The following is a 25,071-nucleotide window of genomic DNA, read 5'->3' on the forward strand; positions in this document are numbered from 1 at the left end:
CCCTGGTCACCCCTCAAGTTCTCTCCCCCATTTTAACCTCAGGACAGCCCTATGAGGTAGGTTAAGAGGAGAGGAACTGACCCCTGGTCACCCCTCAAGTTCTCTCCCCCATTTTAACCTCAGGACAGCCCTATGAGGTAGGTTAAGAGGAGAGGAACTGACCCCTGGTCACCCCTCAAGTTCTCTCCCCCATTTTGACCTCAGGACAGCCCTATGAGGTAGGTTGGGGGAGAGGGACTGACCCCCCGTTACTCCTCAAGTCCCCCCCCCATTTTATCCTCAGGATAGCCCTGTGAGGTAGGTTAGGGGGAGAGGAACTGACCCCTGGTCACTTCTCAAGTTCTCTCCCTCATTTTATCCTCAGGACAGCCCTATGAGGTAGGTTGGGGGAGAGGGACTGACCCCCCATTACTCCTCAAGTCCCCCCCCCCATTTTATCCTGTGAGGTAGGTTAGGGGAAGAGGGACTGACCCCTAGTCACTTCTCAAGTTCTCTCCCTCATTTTATCCTCAGGACAGCCCTATGAGGTAGGTTGGGGGAGAGGGACTGACCCCCTGTTACTCCTCAAGTCCCCCCCCCCATTTTATCCTGTGAGGTAGGTTAGGGGGAGAGGGACTGACCCCTAGTCACTTCTCAACTTCTCTCCCTCATTTTATCCTCAGGACAGCCCTATGAGGTAGGTTAAGAGGACAGGAACTGACCCCCTGTTACTCCTCAAGTCCCCCCCCCCCATTTTATCCTCAGGATAGCCCTGTGAGGTAGGTTAGGGGGAGAGGAACTGACCCCTGGTCACTTCTCAAGTTCTCTCCCTCATTTTATCCTCAGGACAGCCCTATGAGGTAGGTTAAGAGGAGAGGAACTGACTCCTGGTCACCTCCCCCAAGTTCTCCCCCCCCTATTTTATCCTCAGACAGCCCTATGAGGTAGGTTGGGGGAGAGGGACTGACCCCCCGTTACTCCTCAAGTTCCGTCCTCCATTTTATCCTCAGGACAGCCGTCTTAGGGGGAGAGGGACTGACCCCAAGTTCTCCCCCGCCCCATTTTATCCTCAGGACACCCCTGTGAGGCAGGTTAGGGGGAGAGGGACTGACCCCTCGTCACCCCTCAAGTTATCTCTCCCCCCAATTTATACTTAGGACAGCCCTGTGAGGTGGGGGAGAGGGGCTGACCCTTGGTCAACCCCAGGTTCTCTCCCCCCATTTTATACACAGGACCAGGGCTTCTTTTTGAGCAGGAACGCAGTTCCGGCTGGCTTGGCACCAGTGGCATGGCCCAATATGCAAATGAGTTCCTACTGGGCTTTTTCTACCCCAAAAAGCCCTGCGTAAAACAACAATGATATCAGCGGGTGTGGCCTAATATGCAAATGAGTTCCTGCTGGGCTTCTTCTACCAAAAAAGCCCTGCACGGGACCAATGTTCCCTCTAAGCTGCACAGTCTTGTGAGCAAAACTTCCACTTTGTGAGCTGCTGGCATTCAAGTGGGGAGCTGCTGCATAAATCCGCGGGCTCCGGGGTCCTCCTTCCAGAGCTGAGACAAAAATGTGTGAGCTGGAGGCTAGAACTCTGTGAGCTGGCTCACACTTAACTCCCGTTTAGAGCAGTAGTCCCCAACCTTTTTGGCACCAGGGACCGGTTTTGTGGGAGACAATTTTTCCACGGACTGGAGGGGGGAGGGGAGAATGGTTTTGGGATGATACAGTTGTGCGCTTTATTTTGGCGTGATGGTTAAGTGTGCAGACTCTTATCTGGGAAACCAGGTTTGATTCCCCACTCCTCCACTTGCAGCTGCCGGAATGGTCTTGGGTCAGCCATCGCTCTGGCAGGAGTTGTCCTACAAAGGGCAGTTTCTGGAGAGCTCTCTCAGCCAGTTTGAGAGCCAGTTTGGTGTAGTTGTTAAGTGTGCGGACTCTTATCTGGGAGAACCGGGTTTGATTCCCCACTCCTCCACTTGCACCTGCTAGCATGGCCTTGGGTCAGCCATCGCTCTGGCAGGAGTTGTCCTGCAAAGGGCAGTTTCTGGGAGAGCTCTCTCAGCCAGTTTGAGAGCCAGTTTGGTGTAGTTGTTAAGTGTGCGGACTCTTATCTGGGAGAACCGGGTTTGATTCCCCACTCCTCCACCTGCACCTGCTGGAATGGCCTTGGGTCAGCCATAGCCCTGGCAGAGGTTGTCCTTGAAAGGGCAGCTGCTGTCTCACAGCCCTCTCCAGCCCCACCCACCTCACAGGGTGGCTGTTGTGGGGGAGGAAGGGAAAGGAGATTGTGAGCCGCTCTGAGACTCTTCGGAGTGGAGGGCGGGATATAAATCCAATATCTTCATCTACCTCACAGGGTGTCTGTTGTGGGGGAGGAAGGGAAAGGAGATTGTGAGCCGCTCTGAGACTCTTCGGAGTGGAGGGCGGGATATAAATCCAATATCTTCATCTACCTCACAGGGTGTCTGTTGTGGGGGAGGAAGGGAAAGGAGATTGTGAGCCGCTCTGAGACTCTTCGGAGTGGAAGGCGGGATATAAATCCAATATCTTCTTCTTCTTCAGCCCCACCCACCTCACAAAGTGTCTGTCGCCGGGAAGGAAAATAAAGGAGATTGTGAGCCAATCTGAGATTTGGAGTGGAGGGCAGGATATAAATCCGACGACCTCCTTCTTCTTATTACCACCACATTGTCATATTCAATAAAATAATTATACAACTCAGGGCCCAGTTGCTAATAAGCCACGGCCCAGGGGTTGGGGACTCTTGGGTTAGAGGGAACATTGCAGAAGAGCAACAGGTGAAGCCTTGCCCTAGCAAGGAGACGCGTAGGCATCGAAGACGTTTCCCCGGCTGAACTTCTGCGTCTCCTTCGGATTTCTCCTTTGTTCCTCCAAAGGGAGCCGCCGCGCTGCAAACCCCCCACCTTCCCGGCGAGCCCCGGCTCCGAATCAAGCCCGCGCGGCGTGTAAACGCGCCCCCCGCGCGCCGCCGAAACAAAAGAGGAGCGAGAGCAAACTTCTGGGCGCAAAGGCGACGCCGCCAGGCCCGGCTCCGCTCCACACCCAGACAAAGGAGCGGGGGAAGACAGAGAGGGCGGGCGGGGAGAGGCGGCCAGCAGCGTTGCGCCCCCGGGGCAGGGGAGGGGGTGGCCGGAAGAAGGCGAGGCGGGGGGAGGCTCGGCTCCCGCCGGCCGCTGAAAAGGCGATCCGCGCCCCGCCGCCTCCCCAAAGGCCCACGAAGGCGCGCCGGGGGCGTCGGGAACCCGCCGATGGCACCATGGCCGTGTCCCGCAAGAGCTGGCTGGCCAACGAGGGCACCAAACACGTCTTCCTGGTAAGGCGCAGCGAAGGAGGGAGGGGGCGCACGGGGGGCTTGGCAGAGGCGAGGTTCGGGTCCCGATCCGGCGCCTCCCGGGCTCGGAGCCGAGCAGCCCGAAGGAAAGAGTGCTCCTGACCATGTGCAGAACCCGGAGCTGGCGCGGGTCGCCGATGGAAAGAGAGCCGGTGGAGGGGGCGCAGACGCGGTATCAGCCAGGAGCCCCGGGGCAGGCTTCCCTCTAAGCTGAGTTCGTGTGAGCTGGCTCACATTTTTTGTTTTTTAGCCTCCGGCTCACGCATTTTTGTCTCAGCTCAGGAAAAAATGGCCCCAGAGCAAACGAATGGATGCAGCAGCTCACAACTGCAATGCCAGTAGCTCACAAAGTAGAATTCCTGCTCACAAGTCTCCACAGCTCAGAGGGCACATTGCCCCCGGGGCGCCTGAAAACAAGCTAATGAGGCTCATTCCAGCTAGATTCGAGTCCAATAGCATCTTGAGAGTCCAAGAATTTGGGCTAAAAGCTGTCGAGAGAGCCAAAGATCTTTCCAGTTTGAGCTTTCCCCAACTCAGAACTCACTTGGACAGCAGCAGTGGGGTGTAGGGTTAGAGTGGCAGACTGTGATGCTAGGAGCAGCAGTTTTCGTCTGCGGTGTTAGTACCTTATTTAGCCTGTCCTTACAACAACCCTGCAGAGTATGGCGCTGCTATTATGCTGGCATGGCCAGAGAATGGTTTGCCTACAACCGCTACGAATGAGTTTCCGGCAGAGTGGAGATTCGAATGCGGAACTTCATAAGAGCCCTGCTGGATCAGAGCAGTGGTCCATTGTAGTCCAGCTTTGTGTCTCACACAGTGGCCAAGCAGTTCCTCTGGAGCACCAACAACAGGGCAGAGAGGCCGAGGCCTTCCCCTGGTGTTGCCTCCTGGCTCTGGGATTCAGACGCTTAGTGCCGCTAAACGTGGAGCTTCCCTCAACCGCCATGGCTAGTCCCCATTGACAGACCCATCCTCCACAAATCTACTATCTACTCCCCCTTTTAAGCTGTCTATTCCTGTTCATTCCACTGATACGTTACTGCAGCTCCTAGCTCCTTTTCAGTTTCCGCCTTAGAAACACCAATTGGATTCAAGAACAGGACTTCCATGGTTGGAACTTGTCTTCCAGGCTAACTTTAAGCCAGGGGGGTGGCCAAACTGTGGCTCAGGAGTCATGTGGCTCTTTTACACATATTGTGTGGCTCCTGAAGCCCTCACAGACCTGTCAGCTGGCTTGATAAAGGCACTTGTCTCTTTAAATCATTTCTCCTTCCTTCCTTCTTTCCTGGAGAGCCAGTTTGGTGTAATGGTTAAGTGTGCGGACTCTTCTCTGGGAGAACCGGGTTTGATTCCCCACTCCTCACTTGCACCTGCTCGCATGGCCTTGGGTCAGCCATAGCTCTGGCAGAGGTTGTCCTTGAAAGGGCAGCTGATGTGAGAGCCCTCTCCAGCCCCACCCACCTCACAGGGTGTCTGTTGTCAGGGAGGAAGGTAAAGGAGATTGTGAGCCGCTCTGAGACTCCGGAGTGGAGGGCGAGATATAAATCCAATATCTTCATCTACCTCACAGGGTGTCTGTTGTGGGGGAGGAAGGTAAAGGAGATTGTGAGCCCCTCTGAGACTCTTCGGAGTGGAGGGCGGGATATAAATCCAATATCTTCATCTACCTCACAGGGTGTCTGTTGTGGGGGAGGAAGGTAAAGGAGATTGTGAGCCGCTCTGAGACTCTTCGGAGTAGAAGGCGGGATATAAATCCAATATCTCCTTCCTTCCTTCCTTCCTTCCTTCCTTCCTTCCTTCCTTCCTTCCTTCCTTCCTTCCTTCCTTCCTTCCTTCCTTCCTTCCTTCCTTCCCTCCCTCAAACATCTTATGTTAAGCAAGCTTGGCAACCCCTGCTTTAAGCCCGTTGCATTTTGTAAGCGACAGGCTCTGCGCATGTTCGGGAAGTCTCACGCAAGCCAGTCACAATTTCCTAGATTGCCCCCCGAGAGTGAACAGATTGAGCGCACCCCTTTGGATGCGTTCCCTGCCAACTTTCATTCACTCCGAGGCTGTCCTTGCAATCGGGGTGGCTTGCGTGTTGCGAAGACCGGCAATCTGATCTGCTCTGGTGATCGTGCTTATAGAACCTGGGAGCTATTCTGGATTGGTGAATGTGGAGTGTGAGCTTATATATGCAACAGCAGATAAAAATAGGTACCTAGGATCAGTGTTCCCTGTAAGCTGAGTTAGTGTGAGCTAGCTCACTGTTTTTTAGCCTCTGGCTCACACATTTTTGTCTTAGCTCAGGAAAAATGGCCCTAGAGCAACCTGATTTAGGCAGTGACCCACAACTGTAATGCCAGTAGCTCACAAAGCAGAATTTTTGCTCACAAGACTCCACAGCTTAGAGGCAGTATTGCCCAGGATATAGCTGTAAAAAAAGAAAGGGGGGGGGGGGGAGAGAGAGATCCTTATAGTGAGATAGAGGATGGATAACATGAAGATAGATGCAGGCAGGGTTGTTTTTGCAGCAGGAACTCCTTTGCATATTAGGCTACACCTCTGTGATGTAGCCAATCCTCCAAGAGCTTACAGGGCTCTTAATACAGGGCCTGCTGTAAGGTCTTGGAGGATTGGCTACATCTGGAGGGTGTAGCCTAATATGCAAAGGAGTCCGTGTTACGAAAAAAAGCCCTGGATGCAGGTCAGTAGGTATGTTTGCCTGAAGCAACAGAAAACAATTTGAGTCTAGTGGTGCCTTTTTTAAGAGAAACTGCTTTTGAGGTAATCTGGTGTCTGAAACATGCCTTTGAACCTATAACTTCAAAACACACTTTTCTACCGCAAGTGTGACTCACAGGCTGTGATCACACTCACTAAACAATGCACTTTCAATCTGCTTTCAGTGCACTTTCCAATCGGATTGACTGTCAAAATCCAGTTGGAAAGCGCATTGAAAGTGGGGTGAAAGTTCATTATTTAGTGCATGTGATCGCAAACATAGAAAGGTCTGGATGTCTGCGTAAGCCGTAGAGTCACAGTGGAGGCTGTGATCACTCACACTGAACATATGAAGCTGCCTTCTACTGAATCAGACCCTCGGTCCATCAAAGTCAGTATTGTCTACTCAGACTGGCAGCGGCTCTCCAGGGTCTCAAGCTGAGGTTTTTCACGCTTATTTGCCCGAACCCTTTTTTGTTGGAGATGCCAGGGATTGAACCTGGGACCTTCTGCTTACCAAGCAGATGCTTTACCACTGAGCCACCGTCCCTCCCCTAATGAAGGAAGGGAGGGAGGGAGGGAGAGAAGGAAGGAAGGAACATATGAAGCTGCCTTCTACTGAATCAGACCCTCGGTCCATCAAAGTCAGTATTGTCTACTCAGACTGGCAGCGGCTCTCCAGAGTCTCAAGCTGCGATTTTTCATGCCTGCTTGCCTGGGCCCTTCTTAGTTGGAGATTGAACCTGGGACCTTCTGTTTACCAAGCAGATGCTCTACCACTGAGCCACCATCCCTCCCCTGAATAATGCAGATCCAGGTGGGTAGCCGTGTGGGTCTGAAGCAACAGAACGAAGTTGGAATCCAGCAGCACCTTTAAGACCCCCAAAGTTTTATTCAGAATTTATTTCTTCATTTTATTTATATCCCACCCTCCCCTCCGAAGCAGGCTCAGGGCGGCTCACAGTAAGCTTTCATGTGCGTGCACACTTCATCACACAACAAAACGGGGTGCAATGATCAGTGCTGCATAACAGCTGGCGGGCAGTGGTTAAGCATGCACTTTCCAACTGGATTTTGCCAGTTCATAGTACAATCCAGTTGGGAAGTGGATTGAAGGAGGGCTGAAAGTGCATTATTCAGTGCAGGTATAAAGACTTGCAGCAACAGCAATTAACAGGCAACTTTAATGACCTCTTATTGCTATCCAGACCAAATGGCCTTCCAATTTATTACACTATTGCACCATTTGATCCTAACTTTGTATCCGTTTACACTCTTAACCCTCCAACTGTATTTCAGTCCACTGTACCCTATCCCCTCGTCTGAAGAAGTCTGCCTGCATACGAAAGCTTACATTCTGAATAAAACTTTGTTGGTCTTAAAGGTGCAACTTGACTCCTACTTTGTTCTACCGCTTCAGACCAACACAGCTGCCCACCTGGATCTGTTTCCATTATTCAGTGTGTGTGTGTGATTGCATGACGAGATGACCCCAGCAAGGGGCTTTCAAGGCAAGTGAGAAGCAGAGGTGGCTTTTCCGTGGCCTTCCTCTGCGAAGACTTCCTTGGTGGTCCTCCATCTGATGAGATTGCACTGGACCATGCTGCCTTCCCTCCCCAAAAAGAGGCATGTTGTGTACAGAAGTGCCTATCAAGTCCCAACTGCCTTACAGTGACTCCAGCAAGGAGCTTCCAAGGCAAGCGAGAAGCGGAGGTGGCTTCTCTGCAGAGCCTTTCTTGGTTGTCTCCCTTCCAAGTTCTGACCCTCCTTAGCTTCTGAGATCTGATGAGATTGGGCTATAACACGCTGCCTTCCCTTGCCATAGAAAGCTAGGTCATGTAAATTTGCAGCTTGCACTGTAGAGACTGCAGAGAAAAATAGCAGGTGAGGAGTAGCATTTGTGAACCCTGTCCTTTTGTTAAAACATCCCCTTGAGTAGAAAACCAGCACAGCCAGGCAAGAGTCTTATTCTCTGAGGCGCTGCTTGTCTAATTGCAGAGTGATTTTCACATGGGAAAGCTAGATTCCAGTAGCACCTTAGAGACCAACAAGATTAGCTGTTCCACTGCTGAACAAGATGGCTACCTGCAGGGCTTTTTTGTAGCAGGAACTCCTTTGCATATTAGGCCTCACACCCCTGATGTAGCTAATCCTCCAAGAGTTTACAGGGCTCTTAGTACAGGGCCTACTGTAACTCCAGAAGGATTGGCTATATCAGGGGGTGTTGCCAAATATGCAAAGGAGTTCCTGCTACAAAAAAGCCCTGAGTATTCAGGAGTTTTGTCTCCCCTCTGCAGTGTGAAGTAGTACAGTCCACCCTACCCCCTCATTCTCCTAAAGCTGAAGATCCAGACCTTGCTATAATCTATAGATGAGGGGTCAGATATGATGCTTGCAGTTTCCAAACATGCTTGATATCAATGGCATCTTTGCCATTTTGTGTCAGATTGAGAAATATAGTAGTTTAGTGAACGTGGCAGACCTGGGTTCAAATGCTGTCTTGGCCATGATGCTGGCTTAATCTCTGTCTGCTTCACAGGATCGCTCCAATAATAAAATGAGGATAGGAAGACCCATGTAATCTGCCCCGAACTCTTTAGAGGATTGGGGGGTGGGGGGAGAGATAAAAATGTATTAAATAAGAAAGTGACATTTCCAAGATGCGTTCTGTTACTTGGCTGTAATTCAGATGATGCTGATATATTGAACATCAAGGGAAAGCCCAGGCGACACTGTGCTTCTTAATGGTGCTGTTCTGTAGGGAATGGTCAATTATCAGGGGAGGCCAAACTATAGCTCAGGAGCCACATGTGACTCTCTCACCCATATTGTGTGGCTCTTGAAGCCCCCACCGCCCCGTTGGCTGGCTTGGAGAAGGCATTTTTCTCTTTTAATCTCCTCTCCAATGGCATTGGAGAATGCATTTAAAGTTAAAGTTGCTTTCTTTCTACCTCTCACTCCCTCTTTTCCATTCTATCCACTTATTCTCCTAAAGCTGAAGATCCATACCCTGCTATCTACAGATGAGGGGACAGATATGATGCTTGTAATTTCCTCCCTCCCTCCCAGCATCTGACACTCATGTTTTGTGGCTGTCAAATCTGATGTTTATTGGATGTGGCTCTTAGGTTAAGCAACTTTGCTTTCACTGGGCTTAGGACTGCAGCCGTAGGTTCCTTTTTTATCTTCCAAGAGTCCCTGGGCTGAAAGCAGTGAGTTAATTGACCCCCTTGCACCCTGCCAGAGCCAGTTTGATGTAGTGGTTAAATGATTCTTATCTGGGAGAACCAGGTTTGATTCCCCACTCCTCCACTTGCAGCTGCTGGAATGGCCTTGGGCCAGCCACAGCTATTGCAGGAGTTGTCCTTGAAAGGGCAGCTGCTGGGAGAACTCTCTCAGCCCCACCCACCTCACAGTGTGTGTGTTGTGAGGGAAGGAGATAAAGATGATATTAGATTTATATCCCACCTTCCATTCCGAATCCCAGAGTTTCAGAGCAGCTCACAATCTCCTTTAACTTCCCGCCCCACAAGAGACACCCTGTGAGGTGGGTGGGGCTGAGAGGGCTCTCACAGCAGCTGCCCTTTCAGGGACAACCTCTGCCAGAGCTGTGGCTGACCCAAGACTATTCCAGCAGGTGCAAGTGGAGGAGTGGGGAATCAAACCCGGTTCTCCCAGATAAGAGTCCGCACACTTAACCACTACACCAAACTGGCTCTCAATGAGATTGTAAGCCGCTCTGAGACTTTGATTCAGAGAGAAGGGCAGGGTATAAATCCACCGTCTTCTTCGTCGTCATTGTCTTCTCCTCTTCCTCCTCCTCCTCCTTCTTCTCCTCCTCCTGCTCCTCCTCCATCTCCTCCTTCTCCTCTTCCTCCTCCTTCTTTTCCTTCTCCTTCTTTTCCTCCTCCTTCTCCTCCTCCTTTTCCTTCTTTTCCTCCTCCTTCTCCTCCTCCTCCTTCTCCTCCCCCTCCTCCTCCTTCTCCTCCCCCTCCTCCTCCTTTTTTTCCTCCTCCTTCTCCTCCTCCTCCTCCTCCTTCTTTTCCTCCTCCTTCTCCTCTTCTTCCTTTTCCTCCTCCTCCTCCTTCTCCTCCTCTGTCTCTCATATATAAGCAGTCAAGTACCTTGGATAATCCTGGTTAGCTCAATCTCATTAGATCTGTGGAGCTGAGCTGGGTCAGCCCTGGATGGGAGACCACCAGAGAAGTCCAAGGTCACCAGGCACAGGCAGGCAATGGCAAACCACCTCTGAATGTCTCTTGCCTTGAAAACCCTACAGGGACACCATAAGTTAGCTTTGACTTGATGGCATTTTCCACCAAGACCCTGCCTGTTTCTAAAGCTGGGTTCGGGAGTGGTGAGTCATCGCTGATCAATGAAGCTGATAGGCAGCAGACAAAAGGAAATACTGGGCTCTAACCATAATTGACTTTTGGAATTTGCTGCCCCCAGGAACAGTAGTTTAGTAAAATGAAGCAGAAGTCCAGGGGCACATTAAAAAAACTAACAGTGTGTTTCAGCACATATGCATGCAAGCAAGCCAGAGTTCTCTCCAATAGAGTATAGTAGTTGTCTAATCAGCACAGGGGTGGAATTCTAGTAGGAGCTCCTTTGCATATTAGGCCACACACCTCTGATGTAGCCAATCCTCCAAGAGCTTACAAGGCTCTTTTTTGTAAGCTCTTGGAGGATTGGCTACATCAGAGGGGTGTGGCCTAATATGCAAAGCAGCTCCTGCTAGAATTCCACCCCTATATGGGTGTACCCTGCTATGCATCTGATGAAGTGAGTCCCTGGGTTGGACTCCTGCTTTTAATTTTGCTACAACAGACTAACATGGCAGCTACTCTGGATTCACTAGTTTCGTGAGCTTTTGAAGGGGATTTGTCAAATGTGTGGAGGATAGTTCACATGCATGGAGGGCAACAAAGACGGTGAGGGATCTGGAGACCAGGTTCTATGAGGAAAGGCTGAGGTATGTTTAGCTGGGAGAGGAGTCAACTGAGAGGTGACTGATCACTATCTTTCAAGTACTCGGAGGGCTGTCGTATAGAGGATGGTGCAGAATTGTTTTCTATTGCTCCAGAAGGTAGAACCAGAACCAGTAGGTTGAAATTAAATCAGAAGAGTCTCTGGCTCAACATTAGGAAGAACTTCCTGACCGTTAGAGCAATTCCTCAGTGGAACAGGCTTTCTCGGGAGGTGATGGGCTCTCCTTCCTTGGAGGTTTTTAAACAGAGGCTAGATGGCCATCTGACAGCAATGCGGATCCTGTGAATTTCGGGGGAGGTATTTGTGAATTTCCTGCATTGTGCAGGGGGTTGGACTAGATGACCCTGGAGGTGCCTTCCAACTCTATGATTCCATGAATGCCCCACTGATCTGTTCTACACAGTTTCCTTTTATATTCTCACTGCTGTGATAAGAACGTGGCAGACACGCTCCCCATGAGATGGTGATTTCTACAGCTCTTAACACCTCTGCTTGCAGAAGGGCTCAGGTTCAGTCTCCGGCGTCTCCAGTTGAAAGGCCCAGTTAGTAGGTGATGTGCAAGACCTCTGCCTGAGACCCTGGAGAGCAGCGGCCAGTCTGAGTAGACAAGCCTGCCCTCAATGGCCCAAGGGTCTGATTCAGTAGAAGGCAGCTTTATGTGTGCTTTGAATAACTTTAATGATCCAAGGCATGAATTTCCCTTGCGTAGTTGCCTAGTGGAGTTGTTCCCACAGGCACCGTGGCATCTGCTGAACTGTTTCCTGGTGCCCACTTAATTCCTCCCTGAAACATCTGTTCCCCAAAGCAAAGCTAACATCTGTTTCCAAAACATCTGTTCCTTCTGGCTTTCCTCCATTACATTGGAGAAGGAAGCTCTTCAGAAAAGTCCAGTGGGCATTCCCTTTGGGTCTGCAAGGAACACTCTTTTTGGAATGGCCTCCTCCATTAATAGCAGTATGGTTACCATGGTGCTTTCCGGTGTTTTGTGCCTGCAGCCAGCCACCCCCACATCCAAGTCATTTTGTGGTGTCATCCAGTCAGTACAACATGTGCTGTGTCAGTCTACCATTGAAGACTAAGTCCACTAGGTAAGCTTCACTACTGAGATTCAGTGTGGTATAGTGGTTAAGAGCAGCGGACTCTAATCTGGAGAACCGGGTTTGATTCCCTACTCTTCCACATGAAGCCAGCTGGGTGACCTTGGGCAGTTACAATTCTCAGAGCTCTCTGTTTCACCTGTCACACAGTTGTAGGGATAGGAAAGGAAGGTGATTCTAAGCTGCTCTGAGACTCCTTTGGGTAGTGAGGGGCAGGACATAAAAACAATTCTTTGTTGTCATCTTCTTTGTCATCTATGCCTTCTTTATTGTTTTTTGTTGTTTTTTGTCTTTCATCCTCTTTCTTTCTTCTTCTTTGTCTTTGTCTTCATTGTCTTTGTCTTCATCTTCTTTGTCTTCATGTTCTTTTTTGTCTTCATCTTCTTTGTCTTCTTTTTCATCATCTTCATCCTTATCTTTTTCTTGATGTACGGCCACCTCAACAAGAGGCTTTCAAGGCAAGTGAGGTATCTGAAGAAGTGAGCAATGACTCATGAAAGCTCATCCCCTGCCACATATTCTGTTAGTCTTTAAGGTGCTGCTGGATTCTTGCCCTTTCCTAAGGCAAGTGAGAGGCAGAGGTGGCTTGCTCCTGCCTTCCTCTGTAGGGTCTTCTTTGGTGGTCTCCCATTCAAGTATCAACCCTGCTTAATTTCTGGCTCTTATGAGACCAGGCTATACCATGCCATCTTCCCTCCTGACAAAGCAACACGCCTGTTAAAAATTGTCTAATGAAGGGTAGCTGTTTTGGCTGCACTGAAATGCCTCTGTGAGACACAATTTGGCAGGAAACATTTTCTGAACCTGTGCTGACTGCAAGGAACTGTGCAGAGCTTTCTTTGTAGCAGGAGCTCCTTTGCATATTAGGCCACGGACCCATTGATGTAGCCAATCCTCCTGGAGCTTACAGTAGGCCCTGTGCTAAGAGCCCTGTAAACTCTTCGAGGATTGGCTACATCAGAGAGGTGTGGCCTAATAGGCAAAGGAGTTCCTGCTACAAAAAAAGCTCTGGATCTGTGTATTGGGGCCTCCATCCAACACTAGCATTAGAAGGGGCGAAGAGCGCATCTCTAACCCTTCCTAAACCATATGCTGAGAAACAACATCACCTGAAGTATGCCTTGAATCTGAGTGAGGAAGGTGGACTGCAAACCATAGAAATAAATCAAGGTGGGTAGCCATGTTGGTCTGTCTATAGCAGTAGCAAAGAGCAAGACCGATTCCCCACTATCCTTATGCCGCTGTCGCTCTCCTCTTCTCCGCGGGGCTTCTGTCAGATTTCATACTATCTGCCCCGGGGTTGCAACTAGCTCTGCCTCTTTTGTGCAGCAAACAAGATACTCTAAAAACCAGTTTCTGTTTGCCACGCGGAAAAGGCAAAGCTAGTTGCAGCCCCGGGGCAGATAGTGTGAAATCAGACGGAGAAGAGGAGCGTGAGAGCTGCATGAGGCAAGTGGGGAATCGCTCCAAGAGTCCAGTAGCACCTTCAAGACTGATATTTGTGGCAGAGTAGGAGGATTTGGGACTCACTTCTTCGAATCTGTAGAAGTAAGCAGTGACTCACGACAGCTCCCAGCCTTCCACAAATGTTGCCAGTCTTTAAGGTGCTCCGAGACTCTCGCTCTTTGCTACTGCAATGAAAATAAGTTCAGCTGTAGAACCCCTGATCTCCTTCGTTTCTAGAGGCTGCTGGCCCTCTTTCCAGTGAGTAATGCTATTAAATTTTGTTTCCATTGCCTCTTTATCTCACACATCAGCTAAATGAATCTCCATTTTTGAAAAAAATAATGACTCCCATGTTTTCCTTTCTTTAAAGGAACCTCAACATTTCATTCTGGTGCTGGAGAGACATTTGATTAATCCCTGGTTTTTATGTTTTGAAAGCAGAGACTGCCATTTTCCCTTTTTTTTTCCCCCCAGAAACTACTTACGCATATGCGCAATATCGAATCTAATGAACAGTGCAATTCTACACTAGTCCTTTAGCTCTATGCCCACTAATTTTAATGGCTTTAGATGAGAAATCTGTGGGTCTAGATTAGAGTAAGTGTACACTTACTCTAGTTTGGTGAGCCAGTTTGGTGCTGGAGAGCCAGTTTGGTGCAGTGGTTAAGTGTGTGGGCTCTTATCTGGGAGAACCGGGTTTGATTCCCCACTCCTCCACTTACAGCTGCTGGAATGGCTTTGGGTCAGCCATAGCTCTGGCAGAGGTTGTCCTTGAAAGGGCAGCTGCTGTGAGAGCCCTCTCAGCCCCACCCACCTCACAGGGTGTCTGTTGTGGGGGGAGAAGATATGGGAGATTGTAAGCTGCTCTGATTCTCTGATTCAGAGAGAAGGGCGGGGTATAAATTGCAGTCTTCTTCTTCTTCTTCTACACTGGATTGCACTGTTAAGTCCGCAACATATATACAGTATGTCACAGAAGTGAGTACACCCCCCTCACATTTTGTAAATATTTAAGTATATCTTTTCATGTGACAACACTGAAGAAATAACACTTGGCTACAATGTAAAGTAGTGAGTCTACAGCTTGTATAAGTATAAATGTGCTGTCCCCACAAAATCAGGCAACACACAGCCATTAATGTCTAAACTGCTGGCAACAAAAGTGAGTACACCCCTAAGTGATAATGTCCAAATGGGGCCCAAAGTGTCAATATTTTGTGTGCCACCATTATTTTCCAGCACTGCCTTAACCCTCTTGGGCATAGAGTTCACCAGAGCTTCACAGGTTGCCACTGGAGTCCTCTTCCACTCCTTCATGATGATGTCCCATGGCTGGTGGATGTTAGAGACTTTGCGCACCTCCACCTTTCATTTCAGGATGCCCCACAGATACTCAATAGGGTTTAGGTCTGGAGACATGCTTGGCCAGTCCGTCACCTTTACCCTCAGCTTCCTTAGCAAAGCAGTGGTCGTTTTGGAGGTGTGTTTGGGGTCGTTATCATGTTGGAATGCTGCCCTGCGGCCCAGTCTCCGGAGGGAGGGGATCATGCTCTGCTTCAGTATGTCACAGTACATGTTGGCATCGATGGTTCCCTCAATGAACTGTAGCTCCCTAGCGCTGGCAGCACTCATGCAGCCCCAGACCATGACATTCCCATCCCCATGCTTGACTGCAGGCAAGAGACACTTGTCTTTGTACTCCTCACCTGGTTGCCGCCACACACGCTTGACACCATCTGAACCAAATAAGTTTATCTTGGTCTCATTGGACCACAGGACATGGTTCCAGAAATTCATGTCCCTTGTCTGCTTGTCTGCAGCAAACCGTTGCAGGCTTTTTTGTGCACTATCTTTAGAAGATTCTTCCTTCTGGGATGACAGCCCTGCAGACCAATTTGATGCAGCATGCGGCGTATGGTCTGAGCACTGACAGGCTGACCCCCCACCCCTTCAACCTCTGTAGCAATGCTGGCAGCACTCATACGTCTATTTCCCAAAGCCAACCTCTGGATATGATGCTGAGCACGGGCACTCAACTTCTTTGGTTGACCATAGCGAGGCCTGTTCTGAGTGGAACCTGTCCTGTTAAACCACTGTATGGTCTTGGCCACCGTGCTGCAGCTCAGTTTCAGGGTCTTGGCAGTCTTCTTATAGCCTAGGCCATCTTTATGTCGAGCAACAATTCATTTTTTCAGATCCTCAGAGAGTTCATTGCCATGAGATGCCATGTGGAACTTCCAGTGACCAGTATGAGGGAGTGAGAGCGATAACCTGCTCCCTCTTCACACCTGATGCCTTGTACCACTAACGAGTCACATGACACCAGGGAGGGAAAATGGCTACTTGGACCCCATTTGGACATTATCACAGGGTTGTACTCACTTTTGTTGCCAGCAATTTAGACATTAATGGCTGTGTGTTGCGTAATTTTGAGGGGACAGCACATTTACACCGTTATACAAGCTGTAGACTCACTACTTTATATTGTAGCCAAGATATACTTAAATATTTACAAAATGTGAGGGGGTGTACTCACTTCTGTGACATCCTGTACATATAAAAGGTGAAGATAGTCCCCTGTGCAAGCACCAGTTGCTTCCAACTCTGGGGTGACATCGCATCACGTCGTTTTCATGGCAGAGTTCTTTATGGGGTGGTTTGCCACCGCCTTCCCCAGTCATCTATACTTTCCCCCCAGCAAGCTGGGTACTCCTTCTACCGACCTCAGAAGAATGGCAGGCTGAGTTAACCTTGAGCCGGCTACTTGAACCCAGCTTCCGCTGGGATTGAACTCAGGTCATGAGCAGAGAGTTCGGACTGCAGTACTGCAGCTTTACCACTTTGCGCCATGGGGCTCCTTTAACATATATATATGTGTGTGTCTGTGTGTGTACATACACATATATAGATTCTGCAATTCTAGTTTATTGGCTGCTTGCCATTTCTCTACTTGGTAATATTTTTATATATGTAGAAAAATTTGTATGGTGCTCGTCAAGACCTGCTCCAGGCTGCTCCCAACAATGATACCAAGCAGACAATAAAAACAGGAAATCAAAGAAAACAATAAGAAAACAAACAAAATCCTCGTGAAATAAAACGTGTCAGCCTTGAGCGGTATGTACCAAGAGTGGCATCCTTAAAACAGTTCATAGCTACGAAGTCAGTCCATGCTGGCAGCGCCCCTACCTCCAAGCAGACAAAACAGACAATGAAAGTATGAAGGCCAGAAACCAGACCAAAGCCCCCAAGGCTATAAAATGAAGATTTTCTGGAACAAGCCAGACGTTGGCAGCTTCCAGATGGTCTGCAGTACGGAGGCACAGTGAACTTCCTGTTGTAGGGGGAAGTGTTCCCTCTAAGCTGAGTTAGTGTGAGCTAGCTCACAGTTTTTTAGCCAGCGCATACATTTTTGTCTTCGCTCAGGAAAAATGGTCCGAGAGAAAACTAGTTTATGCAGTAGCTCTCAACTTTAATGCCAGTAGCTCGCAAAGCACAATTTTTGCTCACAAGACTCCACAGGTTAGAGGGAGCATTGGTAGGGGACTGTGTAAACCGGGGTGTGACCTGTGAACTGTTCTCTCCTTGCTGACCCCCCACCCCGCATCCTTGACTGAAGGCACACAAAGCAGGGTATCTGACGAAGAGAGCTGTGTTTCTCAAAAGCTTATGCTACGATACGATTGGTTAGTCTTAAAGGTGCTCCAGAACTCTTTACTATGAAAGCAGGGTAGGTAGGGGTAGAACAGCAGCTTTGCCCTGTGAGGCAGATGGAAGATGGATTTGATGAAATTGAAGAAGAAGAAGAGCTTTCCCTCTCTTTGGAGCCGAATGGATTTCCTATTTTGAAAACTAGTTTTATTTTCCTTCTCAGGCTCCTTAAATGTAAATTCTGCTTGCAGGATAAGAGAGGGTGTTTAGCATAATACATTGATAGTCAAGAGTTGAAATTAAATCAGAAGAGTTTCCGGCTCAACATTAAGAAGAACTTCCTGACTGTTAGAGCGTTCCTCAGTGGAATAGCTTCCTTGGGAGGTGGTGGGCTCTCCTTCCTTGGAGGTTTTTAAACAGAGGCTAGATGGCCATCTGACAGCAATGAAGATCCTGTGAATTTAGGGGGAGGGTGTTTGTGAGTTTCCTGCATTGTGCAGGGGGGTTGGACTAGATGACCCTGGAGGTCTCTTCCAACTAGGGTGGCCAGACCGTCCCGGTCTCCCGGACATTCCCGGATCTGGCCACCCAATCCCGGATCCCGGGCTCCCTATACCGGGACCATTAAAGGTCCCGGTTTAGGCAGCCCAGGAGCCGGTGGGCCGCGGGGCGCGGGCGGGGAAGGCGGGGAGTGAGGGAGGGAGCGTCCCTGCGCCTGCGCAGGGCCCCTGCGCACGCGCAGGGACGCTCCCTCCCTTACTCCCCGCCTTCCCCGCCCCGCGCGCGGGGCCGGCAGCGGTGGGGGAGGCCTCTCCGCGGCCTCCGCTGGTCGCTGGGGGCCTTCCAGAGTGTCTGGAAGGCCCCCAGCGACCAGCGGAGGCCGCGGGGAGGCCGCGGAGCACCCGGCGCTGGTCCGGGAAGGCCTTCCAGAGCCTCTGGAAGGCCCTTCCCGGGCCAGCGCCGGCCAGCGAAGGCCTCCCCGCGGCCTCCGCTGGTCGCTGGGGGCCTTCCAGAGTGTCTGGAAGGCCCCCAGCGACCAGCGGAGGCCGCGGGGAGGCCGCGGAGCACCCGGCGCTGGTCCGGGAAGGCCTTCCAGAGCCTCTGGAAGGCCTTCCCGGGCCAGCGCCGGCCAGCGAAGGCCTCCCCGCGGCCTCCGCTGGTCGCTGGGGGCCTTCCAGAGTGTCTGGAAGGCCCCCCAGCGACCAGCGGAGGCCGCGGGGAGGCCGCGGAGCACCCGGCGCTGGTCCGGGAAGGCCTTCCAGAGCCTCTGGAAGGCCTTCCCGGACCAGCGCCGGCCAGCGAAGGCCTCCCCGCGGCCTCCGCTGGTCGCTGGGGGCCTTCCAGAGTGTCTGGAAGGCCCCCAGCGACCAGCGGAGGCCGCGGGGAGGCCGCGGAGCACCCGGCGCTGGTCCGGGAAGGCCTTCCAGAGCCTCTGGAAGGCCTTCCCGGGCCAGCGCCGGCCAGCGAAGGCCTCCCCGCGGCCTCCGCTGGTCGCTGGGGGCCTTCCAGAGTGTCTGGAAGGCCCCCAGCGACCAGCGGAGGCCGCGGGGAGGCCGCGGAGCACCCGGCGCTGGTCCCGGGAAGGCCTTCCAGAGCCTCTGGAAGGCCTTCCCGGGCCAGCGCCGGCCAAGGAAGGCCTCTCCGACGCCTCCCTGGCCTCGCCGCCGCCCCCGCCGCTGGACTCGCCGCGCCGCTGGACTCGCCGCCGCCGCCCGACGCCGCCGCGCCCGACTCGCCGCCGACCGCCACAGCAGGTAAGGGGGCCGAAAGCGGGGGGGGGGCGGCCTTCCTTTCTTCCCTCCCTCTTCCCTTCTTTCCTTTCTTCTCCCTTCCTTCCCTCCCTTCTTCCCTCCCTCCCTTCCTTCCTTCCTTCCCTCCTCCCTCCTCCCTTCCTTCCTTTCTTTCTTCCTTCCCTCCCTCCCTCCCTTCCTTCCTTCCTTCCTTCCTTCCTTCCTCCCTTCCCTTCCCTTCCCTCCTCCCTTCCCTCCTCCTTCCCTTCCCTCCTCCCTTCCCTCCTCCCTTCCTTCCCTCCCTCCTCCCCTCCCTCCTCCCTCCCTTCCTTTCTTTCTTCCTTCCCTCCCTTCCCTTCCTTCCTTCCTTCCTTCCTTCCTTCCTTCCTTCCTTCCTTCCTTCCTTCCTTCCTTCCTTTCCTTCCTTCCTTCCTTCCTCCCCTCCCCTCCCTTCCCTTCCCTTCCCTTCCCTTCCCTTCCCTTCCATTCCCTCCTCCCATCCCTCCTCCCTTCCTTCCCTCCTTATGTTCTTATGTGGCGCAGAGTGTTGGGACTGGAGGGGCCACTGGCCTGATGCAACAGGGCTTCTCTTATGTGACACAGAGTGTTGGACTGGATGGGCCACTGGCCTGATCCAACAGGGCTTCTGTTATGTTCTTATGTGACGCAGAGTGTTGGACTGGATGGGCCACTGGCCTGATCCAACAGGGCTTCTGTTATGTTCTTATGTGACGCAGAGTGTTGGACTGGATGGGCCACTGGCCTGATCAACAGGGCTTCTGTTATGTTCTTATGTGACGCAGAGTGTTGGACTGGATGGGCCACTGGCCTGATCCAACAGGGCTTCTCTTATGTTCTTATGTGACGCAGAGTGTTGGACTGGATGGGCCACTGGCCTGATCCAACAGGGCTTCTCTTATGTTCTTATGTGGACGCAGAGTGTTGGACTGGATGGGCCACTGGCCTGATCCAACAGGGCTTCTGTTATGTTCTTATGTGACAATACTGACTTTGGTGGACCCAAGCACTGATTCAGTGTAAGGGAGCTTTGTGTTTGTGACTGGAGTGGACAATACTGACTTTGGTGGACCCCAAGCACTGATTCAGTGTAAGGGAGCTTTGTGTTTGTGTCTTCTGGTGCAATTTTGTTCTCAGATCCTGTATTTAACTTCAATCAGTATATGGGATAAGGCACTTTCTCAACTGTGCTGCATAATGCAGCCTATTTATTTTGTCCTGTTGGCTCTGTTGGCTCTATCTGCGCCACCTTCATCACTTTCGGGGTGTGGATCCCCCAGTGGGGTGGGCTCCCGACTCCTTCTGCCGGCTGTTTCTGATAGCCCTGCGCCCCCTCTTTCATTTGATATGTGTCCCGTGCGGGTGCCACCCTCCTGCCGGGAGATGCCGCAAAATGAGCCCCCTTGAGGCTTATGGCGGCAGGGCTCGGGGGAAGCAAGCTAGACTGCTGTTCTTTTGAGGGGTTATAGAGTGTTTCGAGCCCTCCCTGTGCATCGGTCCCATCGTTTGTGGGACCCAGGGGGCCGGCGCAGCGGCCCGCTGAAGCAGCCTGTCAGTCACTTCCGCATCTCGACCTGTGTTATTAGTGACAGGCTGCTTCGGCAGGCTGCTGCGCCGGCCCCCTGGGTCCCACGACGATGGGACCAATGCACAGGGAGGGCTCGAAACACTCTATAACCCCTCAAAAGAACAGCAGTCTAGCTTGCTTCCCCCGAGCCCTGCCGCCATAAGCCTCAAGGGGGCTCATTTTGCGGCATCTCCCGGCAGGAGGGTGGCACCCGCACGGGACACATATCAAATGAAAGAGGGGGCGCAGGCTATCAGAAACAGCCGGCGGAGGGAGTCGGGAGCCCACCCCACTGGGGGATCCACACCCCGAAAGTGATGAAGGTGGCGCAGATAAGCCAACAGAGCCAACAGGACAAATAAATAGGCTGCATTATGCAGCACAGTTGAGAAAGTGCCTTATCCCATATACTGATGAAGTATATACAGGATTTGAGAACAAAATTGTTTCCGGCGGTGATATTTGGGGGATTTTTGGGGACGTCACAGGAAGTGCTGTGAAGTCACTAACTGTTTCCGGCAGTGGCATTTGGGGAAATGATGCCATTTGGGGGAAATGATGTCACAGGAAGTGATGTCACTTCCTGCTTCCGGCAGGTGGCGCGGGGGGAAATGATTGTCACAGGAAGTGATGTCACTTCCCGTTTCCGGCAGGTGGCGCGGGGGAAATGATGTCACAGGAAGTGATGTCACTTCCTGTTTCCGGCGGTGGTATGACGTCGCCGGAAGTGACGTCGCCGGAAGTGACGTCACTTCCTGTTTCCGGCGGCGCGCGTGCTTCGCGCGCCAGCGCACTCCTGCCTTCCCCCCCCCAAGGTGTCCCTGGCTGGCCCTTCAGACATTATGGCCACCCTACTTCCAACTCTATGGTTCTATGATTCTAAGAGAATCAACAATGCAGATTGGCCGAAATTAAGCAAAAAAAAAATCTACAGGGTGCAACTGCAGTGTTTCTCCCACCCTTGCAATTTTATTCTTTTTTTTCTTTTAAAGTCCAGCTTTCTTACTCTACTTCATGCCCCTGGAGAATATTTTCCCTGCTTGTTCTCTATGTTGGAAAGAAATATTAGAAAGTTCTGGTTTTGTGTATGCAATTTCCACTTATTGTGGGTGTATCTCTCCCCCCACCCCTTGCTTCCTTCAGCTGCTCTGGCTATCTCTCAACGTGGGACTGTTTTGGAAACTTTCGGCTGTATTACCATGGCCGCAGTATTATTACTTGCATCAGATGCTAGGGGTAAGTGAGGAGGGCAGTGCCTCTCTCTCTCTCTCTCTCTCTGTCACCGTTTCCCTCTCTGTCTCTGTTTCTGTTTCTGTCTCTCTCTGTCTCCGTCTCTCTCTCTGTCTGTCTCTCTCTTTCTCTCTTTCAGCCTTCCACCTTTGCGAATGTGGAATGGAAAATCTTGGCTAAGAGGGAAGATTGGGAATTTCTTGTTGACTCCCAATAAGGGAGAAATGACGCAGCAGGGGTGCGGGGGATTCTGCAAGGGGAAGGGGAGGGAGGTAACAATCCAGAGTTGTTTCTGGGTTTGAATGGAGGAAGGTCTCTCTCCAGAGGCTGGGAAAGCTAGGGTTGCCAATCCCCAGGTGGGGGAAGGGGATCTCCCAGATTAGAGGTCATCAGAAAGCAGGGGGTGGGGAGGGAAATGTCTGCTGGGCACTCCATTATTCCCTATGGTGTAATGGAGAATTATCTGCAAGTATCTGGGCTCTGGGTGGCTGTTTTTTGAGGCAGAGGCACCAAATTTTCAGCATAGCATCCAGTGCCTCTCCTCAAAACACCACCCTCCAAGTTTCAAAAAGATTGGACTAGGGAATCTAAGTTTATGAGGCCCCTCCCAAAAGGTTCCCCCATTATTCATTATTCCAAATGGAGGGAAGGCATTTAAAAGGGGAATGGTCCCTTTAAATGTGATGGCCCAGAACTCCCTTCAGAGTCCAATCGTGTTTGTCTCACCCTTGTTCCTGGCTCTACCCCCATATCTCCTGACTCCACCCCCAAAGTTGGACTTGGCAACCCTAGGGAAAAACCAAGCTTCTTCCCCACCCCCCACCCCACCCCCCTTCCTGGCTGGCTTTTTGAGAATCTGCCATGTGAACCCGTCTGACCGATGGCTTCAGTTGCGCTCTTAGTCACGGTAACTTTAACTGAGCTCGTGGGCCTGTTCTGGCCTGTGTTCACCCGCCAGCTCTCCTAGCGTGTATTTTCTGGAGGCAGTTAATTTTTATGAATGTTGGCATGCTTTCCAGCACGTGTTTGTGAAACGCTGGTGAAGTTTCGAAAGGCCAACAAGACAGCAGTTGGGGGGAATGGGGAAAGAGAGCGGAGGAAGGAGGGCCTGATAGAAGGGCACTTAGCTTGGAGAAGGCCTTCGAGCACAGTGAGTGTTGTGGAATTGGGGAGCTTCCGGTTTCCCTATTCCCACTTGTGTAGGGGAGCATGCATCCTTTTAACAAGATCTGTACTGCAATTAGTACGTCATACTTCCCATCGAAGTATACTTTTGTGTCTGTTCAATATATTTCCCCTCACATAAGAACATAAGAAAAGCCATTTTGGATCAGGCCAATGGCCCATCCATTCCAAACACTCTGTGTCACACAGTGGCCAATATATGTGTTTATGTACGCACACACACACACACACACACTGTGGCTAATAGCCACTGATGGACCTCTGCTCCATATTTTTATCCAATCCGCTCTTAAAGCTGGCTATGCTTGTAGCACCACCACCTCCTGTGGCAGTGAATTCCACATGTTAATCACCCTTTGGGTGAAGAAGTACTTCCTTTTATCCGTTTTAACCTGACTGCTCAGCAATTTCATCGAATGCCCACAAGTTCTTGTATTGTGAGAAAGGGAGAAAAGGACTTCTTTCTCTACTTTCTCCATCCCATGCATAATCTTGTAAACCTCTATCATGTCACCCGCAGTCGATGTTTTCTCCAAGCTAAAGAGCCCCAAGCATTTCCTCTGAGGAGCTCACAGGGGCCTGCAAGGGGTCTCTTCTCCTCTGTTTTCTCCTCACAACCCCCCTGTGAAGTAGGCCAGACTGAAAGGGATCACTTTTTGGTGGAGGCACTGGGGAAGTTGAGCTTGGGTCTCCGAAAAAGCAAACCTGACATCACCCTGGCTCTTTCCCTCACCGTAGAGACATTTGTGCAGACTGGATCAGTTAGCAGGGCAACCGCGATGCTGAGTGGTTCCAAGTTAAGCCCATGGGTTTCAGTTACTTTACATCTGAGTAATAATGGTAGATAGGATTCTGTGTGTGTGTGAAGTGCTGTCAAGTCGCAGCAGACTTATGGTGACCCTGTAGGGTTTTCAAGGCCAAAGACTAGCAGAGGTAGTTCCCCATTGCCTTCCTCTGCATAGAGACCCTGGGCTTTCTTAGCGGTTTCCCATCCAAGTACTTTCCCCCCCACCCCCACCCTCATTGGCGCAGGTGTAAAAGTGTGAGGGGAACAATTCAGTAGGTTCCAAAACACAGTGAATGTGTGGTAGAATCATAATCTGAGTCAGTCCCTCTGGATGCACACTGTCTGGTTGGGCAACAGCTCTCCAGATCCTCAGGCGGGGAGAATTTCCCCCCCCAAAGATTTGTTAGTTGCTATCTGAGGAGATTCCTGTAACTGGAGAGGCCAGGCCTTTCTGACCGGATTGAGCCCAGGCGTTTCTGAGGTGTGCTCTGTCGCTGGGCCGTGACCTCTCCTCAGAAGGCTCTTTAAAAACAGAAAGAATTAAATGTGCCTCAGTGGGTCTTTTAGACTCTGGGATCATGAAAGGGTTATAGGCCAAATCCCACGATCTTTAACCCTGGGATGGTAGAATGAGTGTCAAAACGGGTCAGAGGCATGAAGTTCTGGGATCGGACATTTCCAGCCCTTTTTACAGGTGTGGTACAGCTGAGTGATATATGAATTGATATATGATGTATGAAGCTGCCTTATACTGAATCAGACCCTCGGTATATCAAAGTCTACTCAGACTGGCAGCGGCTCTCCAGGGTCTCAAGCTGAGGTTTTTCACACCTATTTGCCTGGACTCTTTTTAGTTGGAGATGCCGGGGATTGAACCTGGGACCTTCTGCTTACCAAGAGATCCTCTGCCACTGAGCCACTGTCCCTTCCTAATCTGGATCAGGGCCCACACAGGGATGGGAGAGGAGGCTGCCTGATAGCCAGGACCGGCCTGACATCCCGTGGCACCCTAGGCAGACTCGCTGCCTGGCGCCTCCCCGAGCCCTCCTGCGGCTCTGCCCCCACCCTGTCGGCACCCTAGGCAACCGCCTAGTTTGCCTAGCAAGGGAGCCGGCCCTGCTGATAACCATAGTTGAAGCTCAGGGGTCGCTTTCAATGATCTTTGATTAGGGCTGCCAGTTCCCAGATGGGGGCAGGGGATCCCCTGGTTTGGAGGCCCTCCCCCCATTTCAGGGTAATTGGAAGGTGGTGCGGGGGGGGGGAGAGGAAAATATCTGTTGGGCATGCCATTATTCCCTATGGGGACCGATTCCCATAGGGTATAATGGAGAATTGA

General features: G+C 51.3%; 1 protein-coding gene across 6 annotated transcripts in view; it reads left to right on the forward strand.

Moving 5' to 3' along the window:
• Positions 1-3,218: 3,218 nt before the first annotated feature.
• NOX4 (NADPH oxidase 4) overlaps positions 3,219-25,071 on the forward strand; it is a 191,178-nt gene continuing 169,325 nt past the window's right edge. For 2 of the 6 annotated variants that reach the window (XR_009555216.1, XM_060234961.1), the window contains exon 1: positions 3,219-3,308. Coding sequence is in view for 5 of the 6 variants with exons in the window: in XM_060234961.1 (XP_060090944.1) it covers positions 3,252-3,308 (57 nt within the window). In the remaining variant the exon portion in view is untranslated. Of the gene's footprint in view, positions 3,309-21,682; positions 21,770-25,071 lie in introns of those variants that run through there. The other 4 variants (XM_060234962.1, XM_060234963.1, XM_060234959.1 and 1 more) reach the window with 3 other exon arrangements.

The sequence above is a fragment of the Heteronotia binoei genome, chromosome 3, assembly GCF_032191835.1.
Source record: "Heteronotia binoei isolate CCM8104 ecotype False Entrance Well chromosome 3, APGP_CSIRO_Hbin_v1, whole genome shotgun sequence".
NCBI classification, from domain to species: Eukaryota; Metazoa; Chordata; class Lepidosauria; order Squamata; family Gekkonidae; genus Heteronotia; species Heteronotia binoei.